The following is a 19,023-nucleotide window of genomic DNA, read 5'->3' as shown; positions in this document are numbered from 1 at the left end:
ATGCAGCTTTATAAACAATAAAAGCTATTATGTTATCATCTTTTATTTGATTACATATATGCATCATGAAAATTATTTCTGAGATACAAAGCCACACATAGAGTACAGGTTAGGTTCATGTCTCCTTCCTTTAAACAAAAATATTCACACCAAGGAAAACTTATGAAAAAACAAAAAATTTTGTTTACAGTCTGACTACATTAAATGCACAGCAAACAGAAAACAGTTTGATTCTGTGTGGATGAGAAACCTGCTTCACTATAAGACAGGTATGGACTTAAAGTTTGCATGAACCTTCGTCACATCTCCTCAGAGCAGTATTTGATTTAAAGACACACATCATTGTGACTGCTACAACTATTAATTACAATAAAGGTCACTATCAAATAAACATGATCTAAACATAGATGTACCAGTTCAGTTGTAATCAACAGTTCAGCTAGTTTAAACACAACTATCTTTATCGTGTAATCCACATAGAAACTACTCTATCATCTAGCTGCAAACAAAAAGTGAAGCTGTGCTGGTCAAACGCTGTTTGTCTCCCCAAAACCTAAAAAGGACATGACAAAGTGTTAAACACTTTTGAGTTGTTACAGAAGCAAAAAAAAATCAGCTTTACTGATTCACTTTTCTTCTGTTCGATAGAGTGGTGCAGTCATGACGCCATTTTGTAGGAAAAAAACTGAAGGTAGCATCACATGGGTTCACTCAGCAACGAGCCTATGGCATTTTTCAGTGGGTTTCTGGATCATTGCTGAAAACAAAATCTGTGTCCATTAAAGTTTAGGAAACTTGCCCTTTTTTTATCATAAAGATAATCCTCATAAATTGATAATATAAGCATCATTGGTGGTTCGTTAATCTAACTGACAAAAGTAAAAAGCTAACGTCATGCTATATTAAACTACAACACGGCCAACTGAATTTTCTGTCATCACCCATGGATAAGAGTGAACGGCTTAGTCGCCACGCTTTGGGTGATGACGTATGTGGTCCCATCAATAACTGTAGACCTTGTTAGCTGTCCTTCAGCAACCACCTTTATAAAGATGTGAAAAGTTAAAAGGTGTGGCATGTTTCAGATGTATTTTATTTTGTGGGATAAAACCTTAAAATCTCTGTGTTCATGACAGACCTTATTTCGGGCATTTAACTGAAAACCCAGTCAAAAATTCAGACGAGGTACCAGAAGTGCTAAAGTGCTAAATCACTTCTGCGTTTGAGGACCCTAGGACTTTAGCTCTCACAGGGTCAGGGTCAGTTTTTCCAATTTATCTCCAGAAAGTTGAAGAATGTGGGCGAATCAGTGCTCAGTAAGGCAGGGAACAGAAGGGAACACAGCCAAAGGCTGCATTGCAAAACAGTGGCAACCACAGATGCTTTCTGAGTGAAAAATAAAATGCCATTTTTAAGTAAAGCTAAATCATGTGGAGAAAGTGTACTCATCTGTAGCGCTATAACTAACCCTGACTAAGCTTGTTCACATTGCTTCACCCTTGTATCAAACTGGACATTAGAAAGAATATCTATATAATTTACATCAGCAGGTCAGGTCTTCTCTGTAGTACAGGACCAGTAGAAATGAACATAAGGCTAATGAAATAATACTGACCTTTGTCTTCATTTGTCTTTTGTGTATGTGGTGGAAGTCAGGTTTTTCATGCTCTCGCTTTTTCCTTTTGACTTTGCCTGATGGAGGAAGCAGACAGAGTAACATTCCACATTTTCATCATTTTATGGTGTAAATCTGCTTCAGATGTGTTGTTTGACTTACCATTACGAGCTTAAACAACTCCTCTCTGACCTGTTCAAAATGACAGAAAAAGCTTGGTGAGATTAATTCCAAGTTAGAAATGATAAGAAATACATAACATTTATGGACACCTTACAAATGCAGCAACAATAAAGGGCCAAAGTAATCAACAGGGGATAAAAGGCAAAGATAGACAATAAAAACAGAAATCACTTGCAATTAAAGGCATCAAAGGGTAGGGTAATTAAATCACTTTATTTAGCATCCATGCATGGATGCTAAATAAACCATTTATAAACTGTTTAGAAATGGTTTATAAACTCCATGCATGGATGCTAAATAAACCATTTATAAACTGTTTAGAAATGGTTTATAATCTCTATGCATGGATGCTAAATAAACTGATTATAAACAAATTTAAACCGTTTATAATCTCTATGCACGGATGCTAAATAAACTGATTATAAATGATTTTAAAACAGTTTATAAACAGCCAGTTTTATAAACGGTTATCAACTCCATGCATGGATGCTCAATAAGCTGTTTATAAACCGTTTATAAACCTTTTTTAAACATTCACTATATTTTATACACTGATGCTGAATAAACCGTTTATGAACTGTTTATAAACTCCATGCATGCATGCTAAAAGAGCTGTTTATGAACAGTTTATGAACAGTTTATAAACAGTTTATAAACAGTTACTATACTCCATACATTGATGCTGAATAAATGGTTTATAAACTGTTTATAAAATCCATGCATTTTGAATTCCCAATCAGACTGAAGGAATTCTGCACATGTCATCATTGCTGCTGTTTTTTTGATCTGTCTTTAAGTATTAACTTGAAATATCAAACACACCTTCTGCTCTGCAAAACATCCTGTTATCAAAAGGAACAGGCCCTGCAGAAAACAGAGAAATGTCATCATTAGTAGTTATAATCCTTTTCTATATACTTCTCAGCATCGATAGTTCCTTTCCAAATGTGTAAGCTGCTCACACCATAGACACTAATGCAACCCCACACCATGAGAGATGCAGACTTTGAAGTGATAACATAACAAGCTGGATGGTTCTCTTTAGTCCACAGGACACAACATCAATGGTTTCCAAAAAGAATTTCAAAGTTTGATTCATCTGACCACGGAACAGTTTTCCATTTTGCCTCATCCTATTTTAAATGAGCTGTGATCCAGAGAAGACTGACAGGTTTCTGAATTGCATCAAAATAGGGCTTCTTCTTTGAATGATACAGCTTTAACTTGTATTTGTGGATGATACAGCTAACTGTTAATGCCCAGGACAGGATCATGCCTGTTTTTAATGTCGTGCCGTCTGAAGGCCTGAAGATCAAGAGCATCAAGTATCTACCTTTGTGCCTCATCTCTTACACAGAGAGATTTGTCCACATTAGCCAGAATCTTTGAATGATATTATAGACTACAGATGGTGGGATATTGACAGTCAATTTTATGTTGAAGGACATTTTCCTGAAATTGTTCCACAATTCTGCAGGTGCAGTGTTCCACAATTCTTGTTGAACCTCTGCCCATCTTTACTTCAAACAGAAATTTGCCTCTCTGAAATGCTCCTTTTACACCCAGTCATGTTACTAACCTGTTGCCAGTTAACCTAAGTAAGTGCAAAATGCTTCTCCAACTGCTTTTCATTAGCACCACTTACTTTTCCAGCCTTTTATTGCCCCACCCTGACTTTTTTGAGATGTGTTGCAGCCATTAAAATGAACAAATAATTTTCATGAAATGAAATGTCTTAGTTTCAACATCTGATATGTTGTTTATGTTTTGTTGTGAATAAATATGGGTTTATGAGATTTGCAGAACAATCCATTCTGTTCTTCTTTACATTTTACATGGTGCCCCAACTTTTTTGGAATTCGGGTCATTTTTTGCAGGTATTTTAAGTTTTCAAAGCTTTCTTTGTACAAAATGTCCATTACAAAGATTACTGTAGGAATTTGTGGACAAAAGTATTTATCTGGGACTTGCACCCAGTGAGTAACATGCTGTTCCTGCTGGGGTGGATGGTTGTGGGGGGGGTGGGGGCTGTCTTATATCATATGCTCTGTAGACCCGACTGAAAAAAGTGATCTGATCAGCTAAAAGGAAAAATAAGAAATTCAACCCCTCCCTCTAATCTTTAATTTTCAAGAACTAAATTAAACATACCTGAAAGGAGTTGAGGATGGTGAAGCTGTAAAGGGCAACACGGTGTAAGGGACTTTCATCATTCAGCATGAGCTGTGCAAAGCCGATAATCCACGCCACTCCAAAGACAGGCGTTAGAAACACGACTACTTTAAGAATGCTTTTGATTGTTTCCTTGTCCTCTGCCTTGCTGCCCTCAGGGGCTGAAGACTTCACCAATGTAACGATGACGACCACCATGGAAAAGAGATTTGTCAAAATAATAGTTCCCACGGGAAGGAGGAAAGCATGTATGGAGCCCTCCAACAGTCTGACATAAACCAGCCAGCATGTGTCTTTTTTGAAGTAGTCCCTCCCTGTGTATCTGCAGTAGACATAGCTGGATCCCACAATAAGTATTGGGCAAATGTAGCCTACGATGCTGGAGAGGAACATGAAGACTCTTTTCCTCAGTGGGCTGAAGACGAAGATGAGCTGGTGGACTAGCATGACACTCATACAGAGCATCCAGCTGAACATGGCCATGTAAAACAGGTGTTTACCTACGGTCAGAGCAAAGCACCAGCTTTCACTGAGGTCCTCAGGAGAAGTTGAAGCCAGAAAACAGCAGTTAGCAAGCAAGAGGAAGACAGCGATGTTCACCAGGGCTGTGTGGCGAAAATGTGAAAGGTTGGTCTTCACAACAGCCGACCACACTAAAGACTCGACGATGAGAAAGATCAGCAACGAGCAGACGGACACACCGAGGCCTACTAGAGTGATGAGATCTAGAACTTCGTCTTTTATTTTGCCCTTTGCCATGAGGACAGAGAACGAGGTGAGGTGGGTGCACGCGCAGACTGTTCGGTTACCATGACTTTTTTTAGCGGTGCATCCTACCTTGGACCACTCTCTATCCGTCGTGTTCCAGAAGACGCAGTCACGCTTACCAAACTCTTGCTGTTCAGTGGGGAAGTCCATTCGGATTTGTAAAGATGTGTCGTTGTTGTTCTCTAGAGTGGCGGATAGAATGAGGCTGACATTCCCAGGTGCTTTGAAGTTGTTTGTCATTCTATCCATAAGATTTTTAATGCCGAGCGTTTTCATTATTCCGTATGTTATGTTCATTGTCACTCTGATGTCAAACACGGTCACATTACAGTCTGGCCTGGAGCAGAAATTGAGGTCTAAGTTGGGACTTTGGACGCCAGTGCTCTGATTGACTTTGATATTCTGAACCAGATTCTCCACAGACTCGAGATAACTCGATGACATGTCGTGGACAACAGACTCATTGACCCCACTCCAGCTTGTATTCAGCATGTTGCTTGCTGCGAGGATAAAATCCTGTAACAGAGAAATAAGAGAAATTATTTGCTGACAATAAAGAAAATAAGCTTGGAATGGTTTCTTTACTAACACTTTCTATTATCATTATCAGAAGTGTGACAGTGAATCTATGAGCAGCTTTACTTCAGCTGCTCCAATTAGAAATATCAGTCCTCTCCATGTCATGATCATCTTCACTAGTAATGCTAATACTAACATGTTCAGTTTTCTATCAAACATTGTTACTACTGCCAATTCTTCACAAATAGAGCTCAGTGAAAGTTCCAGTAGGAAGACTGTTTCTGCTCATTCTTCAGTCACCACTCATTCAAATCTCTCCCTTTTCCATTCTTTCTCTTCTCCTACTCTAACGATCAGCTGATTATGGGCGTTCACTCTCCTAAGTACTTGGCTAATCGGATTCTGCCACAACCTCGTTTGACCAATCATCATGCACCTGTCAGATTTTAAATCTGTCATTCTCTCTTTCATAGTCTGCCATTCATTCTGCTGCAACCCTCCTCCACCCCAGCCACCACTATTCAGTGAATCAGCATCTAGTCCAGATCCTCACAGGTCTCCTGCTCATTCTGCATAGCCCAGTCTCATCCGTCATCCCTCCTCATTGGTTCCTGGGCAGCTTCTCAGAAGTCTGCTCCTCATCTGATCCACTCTCAAAACCACCACCAGTGTTTGGACTCCATAGGGGGTATCCTATTCCTGCCATTTGCTTCACTACCCCTTTAAATACATGAAATGATCATGTTGGAGTCTAATCACCAAGGACTTTGCATAATTCTTTCATTGAATTTGTAAAGAAATTATTGTTAAACTCATACTAAGTCTGTCCTGATTGAACTTGTTACTGTCATTGCTGATGTTAGAGACTCATCTCAGAAAATGAGTTTAAGATCACCTGGAAAGCAAACTTTATCTTTTACATTGCTATGCTCTAAAGTTTTCTCTCTTTCTGCATCACCTTCTTCCCTTTATCTGCAACTCCTTCCTCTATTTCTGCATTACCTTCTTCCCTTTATCTGAACTCCCTCCTCTGTCTTTCTTCATCTACTTGTTTTCTCTCTCTGCATCTACCACTTATTTTTTTCTGAATCTACCTCTTCTCTATTTCCACATCTTAATTTCCTCATTTTCTGCATTTCCCTTCTTTCTTTTTTGCACCATCTTCCCTCTCTTTGCATCTTCCTTTTCTGCATCTATCTTTTCTTTATTTCTGCATCCTCCTCCCTCTTTCTGAAACTCCCTGCTCTCCTTCTGCACCCCCCACTTCTCTCTATTTCAGCATCTTATTCTTCTCCTTCTGTGTTTCTCTTTTCTCTTTCTGCATCACCCACTTCCCTCTCTCTCTAGATCTCTAGATTTCCCTTATTTTTTTTGCAGCACCATCCTCCCTCTCTCATCTTCTTTTTCTGCATTATACTTTTTTCTTTTTGCATCTCCCTCTTCTATTTCTGCAACTTCCCATTCTCTTCTTTTGTGTCTCTCTTCTCTTGTCCTGCTTCTTCCTATTCTTTATTTTTGCACCATGCTTCTTTCTCTTTCTGCAACTTCCTCCTCTCTTTTTTCATCCCCTTTTTGTCTTTCTGCATTTAACTCTTCTGTTTCTCCTTCTTCTCTGTCTTGATTTTCTCTGTCTCTGCATTGACCTCTTCTCATTTTCTGCATCCCCCCTCTTCTTTCTTTCTTGCTATTCTACTCTCTTTTCCTACATCTCCTTCCTCCTTCTACATCACTCTGTTCTCTCTTTCTTCATCTTCCTATTCTTTCTCTCTTTTGCATCTGATGAGCTTTGTTTCACAACTACTGTAAAATAACATCTTGCAATGTGATTCAGTTGGAATAAAACGCATATATGTATAAAATCTGACGTTGTTCTTCATGACTTCTTGGCTGAAAACATCACATATAATACCAGAAAGGTGATAATACAGTAGTCCACAGTAACTTACATCAAAGACTTCTTCGTGTAACTCGATAGTTTCTGAGGCTCTGGCCATCAAACTGAGAACGTTGATGGAAGCGTTGACGTCAGCTGTGGTGTCGCTGATGCTGCTGGTGTCAGTGACAAATGTGACTGAGAAGTTCTTTAGGCGTTCAAATATATTAAAGGCCACCTCTTCAGTAGCACCTAGACCCTTCATGAAGTTCTAGAAAAGAATAAATGAAAATGATGAATGAATGAGAAAAAGATTCTGTATGTCACATTAGCACACATTACACTACCATATCAACCATTTAGACACACAGAGTTTTTACATCACAGTAGAGTAAACAGAGTTGAACTAGAACTACTGTCTGGTGGTTTCATGCCTCTGAGAGGGGTCTGATGGCCAGGAAGTGAAAGAACATTTGTGAGTAAAGAGGAAATAAAGTGGTGTTTTCTGTGGTACTGTGATTCTTGAAGATGTTAAATGGTACAGTGCCTATAAAAAGTATTCCCCCCCTTGGATACCTTACCTTTTCATTGATTTTATAAATCAATCATGGTCAATATAATTCTGCTACAAAAATTACAAAATAACCTTATTAATGTTAGAGTGAAAATAAATCTCTACAAATTAATGTAAAGTAAACAAAAAATATGTAAGATGAGTGACCGTATGAATATTCACCTGAGTGCAGTGAATGTGTCTGAAGTGACTGTAATATGAAGGCACCTGTGTCTGGAAGGTCCAGTCACTGGTCAATCAGTCTCCTGGCTACCATTTCACCATGAAGACAAAAGAAACCTCCAAGCAACTCAGAGTAAAGGTTTTTAAGAAGTACAAGTCAGAAGATGGAAACAAAAATTTCAGTTAAATCCATCCTCAAGAAATGAAAGGAATACGGCACATGTGTAAATTTGCCTAGATCAGGCCAACCTCACAAACTGAGAGGGCGTGCAAGAAGGAGACTCGTGAGAGAGGCCACCAAGACACCTATGACTACTCTGAAGGAGTTACAAGCTTCAGCAGATGAGATAGGAGAGACTCTGCATACAGCAACATACAAAACGCTATGTTTGGCAAACACCAAACTTTGCACCCCACCACAAACACACCATCCCCCTGTGAAGCATGGTAGTGGAAGCATCATACTGTGGGGATGCTTCTGGCCCTGGAAGGCCTGTAAAGGTAGAGGGTCAAATGAATGCAGCAAAAGGAGGATGATCTCATTCAGTTTACAAGAGAACCATGGCTTAGGAGACGATAAAAGGTAAATGCTCTGGAGTGGCCGCGCCAAAGCCCAGACCTCGCCCCAAAAGAGAATTTGCGGATGGACTCAAAACAGGCTGTTCACGCCAGATCCCTGTTCAACCTGACAGAGCGTGAGAAGTTCTGCAAAGAATAATGGAATAAAAATGCAGTGTACAAACGTGCAAGCCTATCCCCATGCATCAAGCAGTCAAAGGTGATCCCCATTTCACTAATTCTGAGACTACTAGCACCAGCTGGCTGGACCTCTGCTGAATCAGGTCAGTCACTTTAAGGGGAAAAATATTTCTGTATTCACTTATTTTACCTTACATGTTTTTTAAAATTGATATTACCCTGTAGAAATCTTTTTTTCCACTTTGACATTAAAGAGGGTTTTTTGTATTTTATTTTATTTTTTGTCAAAAAAGCCAAAATATATTGACCATGACTGATTTACAAAATCAAATAAAGCTAAAACATCCAAGGAGTAAGTACTTTTTAACGCACTGTAATAAAACTGGCATGTAAAGGGTTAAAACACCTGCATTATTTGATTAGGACTTGAGTTAATTAAAATATATTACCCTAAAAATTGATAGATCATCATGTTTTATATTTCTGAGCATTTTTTGGTAAATTGTCATTTTCTCCTTAACCCCTTAATGCCTACTGTATCATATTCGATACACACTTTCATGAGACTTCTATCTGATTAACATGATCTATTAATTACTTAAAAACATTTTAAGTACAATCTGATAAATGAAAAAAAGCCCTCCAGTGAATTATCAGTTGCCAGTATGCCTAATGCATCAAATGTGATACAAAAAAATATATGCTAAATTTTATGGCAATTTTCATTTTTTGGATTTTGGTAGAAGGTTAAATAAACATAAATCTCAAAAAATTTGAATTTTCTTGCTATTATTTGAGTTAACAGGCATCAAAGGGCTAATGGTCCCTCAGAATAGGAAATTTGTACACAATATTCACAGTGTAGACTCTGCCTCTCTAAAATGCCCCTTTTATACCCTGTCATGTTACTGACCTGTTGCTAATTTACCTAATAAGTAGCAAAATGCTCCTCCTGTACCACTTGCTTTTCCAGCCTTTTGTTGCCCTGTCCCTACTTTTTTGAGATGTGCTGCTGCCATCAAATTCAAAATGGGCTAATATTTTTCACGATGTTCTAAAATGTCTGTTTCAGCATCTGATATGTTGTTAATGTTCTATTATGAATAACAAATGTGATTATGAGGTTTACAAATAATTGCATTTTGTTGATTTACATTTTACATAGCGCCCCAGCTTTTTTGGAATTGTGATTGTAGATAGAACACCAATACTGTAATGATCCACTCACATCTGCATCCCGCTCCACATTGTTTAACTCCTGGTTAACGCAGTAGAAAAACACGGGCTCCCAGGTTCTGTCTTTACACGTCCGTGACTTGTAGCCTGTTCTGCCCTCGGTACACGATCGGTTAATGGCTGTGTCTCCACTTGGGGTCCTTGGCCAAAACTCTCCGTTAAGCACTTCTTCTTCGCAAAATGGTGAACCCTCTGAAAATTAAAATGAATTCATAAGTTAGAGGAAATATATAAAGTCGTTTGGACAATTTAAGAATATTAATCTTCAGTTACCATAAATCACTGGGATATCCACTTTTGCGCTCTTTTCTTGATCTTTGGAGTTTTTAAAGGTGATATTGGCAAAATGTGGTTCCTGTTTTTCACAGTTGATTTGAGCCTCAAATTTATAGATCTGGTGGTCTCCATCAGCTGTAAAGATAGGTAAGTTAGGTTACCTGAATATAAATGTCTCTAGGATAAATGGTAATAGTATTATCATATTATAGTATTATATATATTACTATATATTATAGAAACAGTATGTGTGACAGAAAACACAAAAGTGCACAGTTAATATTTGAAAGATGATGTAAGTTTGTCTTACTTGTGTTTGACTGAATTGTACACCCATACGTGTATTTACACACAACTCTGAAGTTTTCTGTGCTCTTTGGAATAGTGGCCATGATTACCACTGGTTCAACCTTCTGTTTCTTTGAGCAGTCTGTAGTGAGAGGGTTTGTTGACAAAATGATTTCATCTGGAAGCGACGCCACATCAAGTTTGCTCTTGGCTGTGTGCCTGATTGACCCACTGGTGAATCCACACTCATACATGCCTGCAGGAAACATTTCAACATCAGGTTACTCACTTTAAAGATACAACCGATTGTCTGAGAATTGAAAACACTCATTTGATTTTTACAATGGCTTTAATGGATGAACACTGCCAATTATGACCTGGCTGTAATTTGTCAGTACAGTGTTTTATAAGTTTTACAAATTCAACTTTATTCATAAAGTTACATTCATGAAACAACCACATCGCAAACATTGCAGACAAAGAAGAATATTAAAAATAAAACTGAGAAAAAAGTCTGAGTTCTAATCCAGGATTGAATTACGCATAGACACATTTTAGAAGAAATTTAATGAGCAGTGGCTGGCTTTAGCTTCATAAGCTTTAGCTAACAGTACATACTTCCCATGGATATGGATACTGTTACTTTAAAAGCCAATGTAGCTTCATAAGCTTTAGTTAATGCTAACCAAGCTAAAGTAGGCCACCGTTAATGTAACTACTTCTACAATGGTTCTAGCTTTAGCAAACATTGCATAATCTAATTTATCTAATGTGGCTTTGTTTGCTTTAGCTTTAGCTACGTTAGTTATGTAGCTATGCTACCTAAATATTGGACCTAGCCAATGTAGCTCCATTAGCTTTAGATTAAGCTACTAAGCTACATCACCTATTTGGCTTATGTAGCTAACATAGCTTTGGTTAATTTTAGCTTTAGCTACATTACCTACATAGCTGACAAAACTAACATCGCTAACATAAGTTGGTCAGTTTTAGATGTAGTTACATTACCTATATAGCTAACAAAACTAACATCGCTAACATAAGTTGGTCAGTTTTAGATGTAGTTACATTACCTATGTAGCTAACAAAACTAACATTGCTAACATAAGTTGGTCAGTTTTAGATGTAGTTACATTACCTATATAGCTGACAAAACTAACATCGCTAACATGAGTTGGTCAGTTTTAGATGTAGTTACATTACCTATATAGCTAACAAAACTAACATCGCTAACACTAGTTGGTCAGTTTTAGATGTAGTTACATTACCTATATAGCTAACAAAACTAACATCGCTAACATAAGTTGGTCAGTTTTAGATGTAGTTACATTACCTACATAGCTAACAAAACTAACATCGCTAACATAAGTTGGTCAGTTTTAGATGTAGTTACATTACCTATATAGCTAACAAAACTAACATTGCTAACATAAGTTGGTCAGTTTTAGATGTAGTTACATTACCTATATAGCTAACAAAACTAACATTGCTAACATAAGTTGGTCAGTTTTAGATGTAGTTACATTACCTACATAGCTAACAAAACTAAAATTGCTAACATGAGTTGGTCAGTTTTAGATGTAGTTACATTACCTATATAGCTTACATAAATAGCGTAGCTAACATAGCTTGGTTATTATTATATTTAGCTACATCATCTCCATAGCTTGCATAACAAACATAGCTAATGTAGCCTCTTTCTTGGATTGTTCCCACCAAGCATTAGCAGTTTGGCGCAGCTGTTTAGCAGTTTCTTCAGAAATTGCATTCTCTAGTTCCCTTTAAAATTAAACACACTTTCCAGAATTGATGCTGATGATGTGGTCCCAAAAAACTGGGACAGGAGAGAGAAAAGACTGAGAAAGTTGTGGAATGCTCCAAATAAACACCTGGAACATTCCACAGGTGAGAAGTTTAATTTCCAAAGGCAATAACACCGTGACTGGGTATAAAAGAAACACTACTGAAAGGCTCAGTAATTCACATTCAACGATAGAGTGAGTTTCTGCTTACAATCCAACAACAACAACAACGCTACTCAACAAATTTGCAAGAAATTTAGATTTAGATTTCACCATCTGCAGTCCATAATATCATCAAAGATTGAAGGAACCTGGAGAAATCTCCACATGTAAGCAGGAAGAATGAAAACAAACACTGAATGCCTGTGACCTTTGGTCCCTCAGGTGCCACAACATTAAAAATCATCATCTTTCTGTGACAAATATTACAACGTGGGCTCAGGAAAACTACAGAAAACCATTGTCAGTTAACACAGTACATCATTGCACCTTAAGATGAATAAACAACTGAACAACCTGATGTCCCTTTAAAGTGAAATTCAAACTTTTTGTCTCTCAACACACTAAATATGTTGGACTTATTCCAACATATGTAACGTGTGACAACACTGGGATCTATGTTTGACTGAATTTCTGATTTAGACTGTCAGAAAGTTGTTCACATCTTTCCTGGCTTGGTTTTATTTGAGCAGGAGAAATGCCTGTGACATGGAGAATTACCCCACCCCCTTAATGCTACAATGATATATCATCTCAGTACAGTCTGTCTCTGCCTTCATTGAAGTTAACATCCAGCTACATGCTGTGTTTTTATTCATTTTGAGGTAAATTTCCCAAATCTATCAGCCAAAGTGGACTACGGGTCATTTGAAGTATCATAAAAGGGAGATTTGTGCCAGAAAACAGTCAAAATAATCCCCAACTTCTGTCTCTCTACTCTGTCACAGAGCCAGGCAGCTGAGCTCTGATCGGAAGCATTGGTTTTTGTTTTTTATTTGAGAGGATCATATTTCTCTTTCTTTCAATACTTAAACAATTAATGTCTTCAATCCACAGAGGCTTAATGCGGCCTTACACCTAACAATTTTTTTCTTCGATTTCAAAGTCGCTGACATGAGTAAAATCATGGGAGTCTTGCTAAAGTCACAGCTCGCTCCCGTTGTCTCGTCATAAGACTTGATTTGAGCCGTTTTAAGGCAGTATTTCTTCAGTCTTGATGTTACGATAATATCCTAAGTCTTCTTCATCTTCTCCTTCTGCCAAAAAATTGTTGATGCAAAATCTTATTCTGAGACTAAAAACTCAGGGAGTTGATAACAAATTCTCTTGACATGTGAGAGGGTCTTAGATGTCAGTCTTTTTAGAGTCTTTTAAGAGTTTTAGCATAGTCCTCTGGTGTAAGGCCAGCCTAAGATATTAAAAGGTGGTGTAACAGATGTAAACATGCTCCTGTCCCAACTTTTTTGGAATATGTTGCATGCATCATTGAACCTTGACAGCAAATCTCACTAAACATACTTCATTTATTGTAAAAACTTAAACACTTGCATTTGCAGCAATGAGAATTAACATGGAATGATAAACTGGTTAAGAAACCCCTGAAACTATTTGGGCTGTTGTTCATTCTAGCTCAAGCCAACATTGTCTCTTGACTTACAGTAAAGGCTTCCTGGGTTGTTAAGAACTTACCCAACCATTTATTCCTTCAGGGTCTAGAAAAACAGATTTAAATTGAAGCTTCAATCTCTGTGAAAAGTTTTTTCTTACCTTCCCAGATGCTTGTGATTTCCTCGAGTGTAACTTGAGTACAAGACTTGTAATCCTCCGTGACACAGCTGGTGTCCAGTTTGACCACACTGCCCTCAAAGAGCTCCAAGCGCTCCTGCTCCCTGGTTATGTTCCAGCCAGAACTCTCCGTCTCCTCCTCAAGCACGCATTGAAGGACTGGTGAGGACTTGTAGCACACTGGGGATGATGGGGACTCTATGGTGACCATTCCTGTGTGGAGAAGCCAATACACTGTAAATACTCTCATTTTGATTTGTCAGAGAGTTACGACCTTTCAGTCACAAACAGGCTGATAATTACCTCTGCCAAGGAGGTTATGTGATCGGGTGGGTTTGTTTGTTAGTTAGTTTGTTTATTTGTTCGTTTGTTTGTTTGTTTGCTAGCAACATAACTCAAAAAGTCAAGGACGGATTTTTGTGAAATTTTCAGTAAATGTCAGAAATGGCATGAGGAAGAACTGATTAGATTTTGGGAATGATCCGGATCACTGTCTGGATCCAGGAATTTTTTAAAGGATTCTGTACTATTGAGAGATCGGTCTGCGCTGTTACCACTGTACACCAGGAGATGGCGGACATGAGTAACTTATCCAAAGTTTTGGAGTGTATAGAGTTTGAAAGACACCGACCCCATCGAGGAGAGGAGTTGGAGCGTAACAGAGAGAAAGACAGCAAATTGTAGCGAGAATACTCACAATGCTGGGAGGAATAGAGGAATATTCACCATCTGCCATGACTTTCACACATAGCGAAGCCAATGCTTTGACTCACCGTGTCTCCACTCCACTGGGGAGGGAGTAATCGACAAATTAGATTTTGGGAGTGATCCAGATCACCATCTGGATCCAGGGATGTTTTTAAAGGATTCTTCACTATTGGGAGATAGGGCTAATGGCGGAGGTCTGCGCTCTCTGAGTGCTTTTCTAGTTAATAAACTGTTATTTTTAGGGTGGCACGGCGGCGCAGGGGTTAGCGCTGTTGCCTCGCAGCAAGAAGGTCACTGGTTCGCTTCCCCGGTCAGGGCCAGGGCTTTTCTGTGTGGAGTTTGCATGTGCCCCCCGTGCATGTGTGGGTTCTCTCCAGCTACTCCACTTGCTCCCACCACTAGAAACATGCTCATTAGGTTAATTGGTGACTCTAAATTGCCCATAAGTGTGAATGTGAGCGTGCCTGGTTGTCTTTCTCTATATGTCAACCCTGCGATTGACTGGTGACCAGTCAAGGGTGTACCCTGCCTCTTGCACGACGACAGCTGGGATAGGCTCCAGCCCCCCGCAACCTGTAATGGAATAAGTGGTATAAAAAAATGTATGTATGTTTTTTTTAGTTGATACTCTGACAGATTAACACCACCATAAATGCTTCTTATAAACGTCTGTCTCATCCATGGTTACCCTTGCTCCCCATATCCCTTAGCTCCTTGTTCACAAGAAAATTATCACACTATCTTTCAAAAGCAACTCTGTTACCAAAAAATAAGAAGATAAGTAAGTAAAGATCTCAAAAGAGAAAGAAAATGCAAGTTATCACAGCAAAATGGAGAGGCCCTCCATAACAGAAACTGCTCCAAGTAATTGTGCAATAACTAATATTTATATCTATAATCTGTACATGTTTGTATATAAACTCCAAATAATGCTGCAACTTGGTTTTGCGGAGCACAAGCTTGAAGTTGCCCAACTGACGGGCCCTATCCAGATCAGTCAAACCTGGCATGCCGATTCTTGAAGCAGACATCAACTGACCACTTTAGCAGGGCCCATGCTCACCTGGGGGTACCAGAAGCTCAAAACAAAAGTCAATAGCAACAGCAAAATAAGCTGTTTAGCATTGGCAGAGAAGATTTGGCACATTGTTCATGGGTGCAACCCACATACTCAGCTCTGCTGCTCATCCCATAAATGCATGATCCTTATAAATGTGGCATCATTTAAAAGGGTAATAAACAGGCTTTCCAACAGTATAAGATTTATTACCAAGAAGCATTGTTACAACAAAGAGATAATGTACCAAACACAAATTGTCTTACTTTTTAAGTTTATATTTGTGTATATATATGTGTATATGTACATCATACAAATAAAGACAGAAAGATTGATTGACATTTAACCCCTGTGAGGGTTTGCAAAAAAGATCAATATTTATGACTGAAACATTCTTCTCTTTCAGTCATTTTGTTATGCACCAGTTTTTATTGTATCTGGAATACAGTCTGATATTTTTTTGCACTGTAAGGATGAAGACAAAGAATGTCTTTTAATGGAATTTCATGACAATAAACAGCGACATATTTTCTCACTGACCTTCAGTGTCGACCAAAATAACAGCATTAAGCGTGCCTTCCAGTGAAGTCACTACTTCTTGAAGTTTGGAGGTGTTGACTTGGACATTTACAGCGGCCTCAAAATCAGCGATGCTGTTGTCTTGCCTTTAGGACCAGATGGAGAATATCATGTTACGTGTGACGGATGACAGTAGTTTTTAGAGTTTTTAGAAAGAACTAAAATATTTGTAATCAAGATATAACTGCAGTATTTAAGCTTGCTCTCTGGTGCTACAGTTATTGAAATTCATTTTTATTCTCATTACTCTACACTCAGTACCTCATCATAACAAAGTGAAAACATTATTTTGTAATTTTTTGCAAATCTGTTGAAATTAAAAAAAAAAAAAAAAAAACACTGAAATGTCACATTGACATAAATACTTAGACCCTTTACAAAAACACCTGAAATTTAGCTCAGGCTCCTCCCATTTCTCTTGATCATTGCTGAGATGACTGGAGTCCACCTGTGGTAAATTAAATTAATTGGACATTTTTGGAAATGCACTCACCACTCTATAGAAGGCCTTATGTCTGACAATGCATATCAGAGCGAAAACCAAGCCATGAGGTCCAAGAAACTGCCTACAGATCTCAGAAACAGGATTGCTACAAGGGACAGATCTAGAGAAGGCTACAAAAATATTTCTGCTGCACTGAAGCACAGTGATTTCCATAATTCTCAAATGGAAGAAGTTTGGCACAACAAGGACTCTTCCAAGATCTAATCGCCTGGCAAAACTGAGCAATCGGGGAAGCAGGGCCTTAGTAAGAGAGGTGACCAAGAACCCGATGGTCACACTGATCTGAGCTCAAGAGATCCTGTGTGGAGATGGGACAAAGTCCCAGAAGGACAACCATCACTGCAGACCTCCACTGATCTGGGCTTTATGGCAGAGTGGTTAGACAGAAGCCTCCCCACAGTGCAAAGCACATAAAAGAATACTTGGAGTCTGAAAAAAGCCCCTGAAGGACTACCAGACTGTAGGAGATAGGATTCTCTGCTCTCATGAAACCAAAGAGTAATCTGTCTGGCCTCAGTGATAAATGTTATGAAACCAAGCACTGCTCATCACCTGCCCAGGACAATCACAAGAGTGAAGCATGCTGGTAGCAGCATCATGCTGTGGGGGTGTTTTTCCAGCAAGCAGGGACTGAGGGAAAGCTGAATGGAGAAAAGTAAGGAGATAGCCTGAAAGAAAACCAGTTCCTGTACCTAAGCACACAACCAGTCCTTTCTTTTAAATCAGTTTGCAAAAATATCTAAAATTCGTTTTGAGTGTAGACTAATGAGAGGAAAAGTGAATTTAAATGACTGTAGCACCTGGCTGAAACATAACAAAATTAACAAAAGTGATGGGTGTCTCAAGACTTTTTGGAAGAACAAAACCAAGTATTTTTAATTATATATAAAAACATGACATGAAATATAAAATTAAATGTGAAATAAAAAGTACCTTACCTCTGACCGGTAATATTCAGAGAATCAAAGGCATTCAGCTTTTCAAATTCCATTGTAAGCTTGAAAAGAAATGTGTGAGAGGTAACATCAGCAGATATCTTTGGGAAACAAACTGCAAGATTTGAAAACAGAAAACGGAAAGACAAAGATTTACCTGCGTAGTTTTACCAGCTTCCCAGGTGGTACCACTCAGTGTAACTGATCCATTGATGCGCACTGTGTTGATTGATTATTTTTGCTTTATTTCAGTTATCAACAAGTATGTTTGTAAACATAAAAATTTAGCAGAAACTAATACACCAGAAACAATGATTACATGAATACAATTTCTTCACCATAAAAAGGAATGACAGTATGTCAGGACAGTTACCTGTCTGTTTGGTGACACACAGTGGGGTGATGTGAGAGACGTTTTTGTTGCAAGTCATGTCACGGCAGCATTCGTGAGAGTAGCAAATTTCATTGCTCCAAGTGTAACCAGTAGAGCAGTTGCAGGATGAGTCGTCCCCAAAGATGAGGCATTCTGAAGGTAGAAGGGTAAAACATGTTCATGTCCTGATATGAGACATCACAAAAGCATCCAGCCAAACGCTACCTGAGCGTGTGCATGCGCTCATGAACCCGGCCTGGCCTGTCCAATTAAGGTGCCAATAAAAAGTATCCTTTTTTATGTGTATAAATCTAACATGGTCAATATGATTTAGCTGTTTTGACTAAAAAACTACAAATGAACCCCTTTGATGTCACAATGAACTCAGATTGAAAAAGCAATTTCAATTGAATAAATATATATAAAATAAGTGATTGCATAAAAATTCACCCCCTTCAAGTCAGTATTTAGTAGAGTCACATTTGGTTGCAATCACAGCACTGAGTCTGTGTGGCCAGATCTCAATCAGCCTTGCACATCTGGACACTCTAGTTTTACTCCATTCTTCTTTGCAAAACTGCTCAAGCTCTGTCCACAAATTCTCTTTTGGATTGAGGTCTGGGCTTTGACTCGGCCACTCCAGAACATTCACCTTGTTTTCTTTAAACTACTTCTGTGTGTCTTTCACTGTATGCTTCAGGTCATTGTCTTGCTGGAGAATGTTTTTTTTTCCCAAGGCGTAGTTCTCTTGCAAATTGAATAAGATTTTCCCAAAATTAGCGCATTCATTTTACCATCTACTTTTACAAGAATTCCAGGGCCGGCTACTGAGAAGCATCCCCACAGCATGATGCTGCCACCACTCTGCTTCATTGTGGTGATGGTGTGTTTGTGGTGCTGTGCAGCGTCTGGAC

The 19,023-nt window shown here is 38.6% G+C and overlaps 1 protein-coding gene across 2 annotated transcripts in view; it reads right to left on the bottom strand.

The window, feature by feature from the left end:
- Positions 1-130: 130 nt before the first annotated feature.
- The window catches only part of adgrf3b (adhesion G protein-coupled receptor F3b), a 31,065-nt gene continuing 12,172 nt past the window's right edge, over positions 131-19,023 (bottom strand). Inside the window, exons 5-18 of one of the 2 annotated variants that reach the window (XM_041804640.1) lie at positions 18,110-18,262; positions 17,894-17,955; positions 17,740-17,798; positions 16,258-16,382; positions 13,935-14,165; positions 10,388-10,621; positions 10,075-10,212; positions 9,794-9,993; positions 7,204-7,401; positions 3,950-5,254; positions 2,621-2,662; positions 1,778-1,807; positions 1,616-1,692; positions 131-553 (exon numbers count right to left, since the gene is read on the bottom strand). In XM_041804640.1, the coding sequence (XP_041660574.1) occupies positions 1,624-1,692; positions 1,778-1,807; positions 2,621-2,662; positions 3,950-5,254; positions 7,204-7,401; positions 9,794-9,993; positions 10,075-10,212; positions 10,388-10,621; positions 13,935-14,165; positions 16,258-16,382; positions 17,740-17,798; positions 17,894-17,955; positions 18,110-18,262 (2,846 nt within the window). In that variant the 3' untranslated portion in view covers positions 131-553; positions 1,616-1,623. Of the gene's footprint in view, positions 554-700; positions 758-1,615; positions 1,693-1,777; positions 1,808-2,620; positions 2,663-3,949; positions 5,255-7,203; positions 7,402-9,793; positions 9,994-10,074; positions 10,213-10,387; positions 10,622-13,934; positions 14,166-16,257; positions 16,383-17,739; positions 17,799-17,893; positions 17,956-18,109; positions 18,263-19,023 lie in introns of those variants that run through there. The other variant, XM_041804641.1, reaches the window with a different exon arrangement.

Source organism: Cheilinus undulatus, linkage group 14, assembly GCF_018320785.1.
Source record: "Cheilinus undulatus linkage group 14, ASM1832078v1, whole genome shotgun sequence".
Taxonomy (NCBI): Eukaryota; Metazoa; Chordata; class Actinopteri; order Labriformes; family Labridae; genus Cheilinus; species Cheilinus undulatus.
The sequence above is the reverse complement of the archived record's forward strand: the minus strand, read 5'-3'. Positions and strand labels throughout refer to the sequence as shown.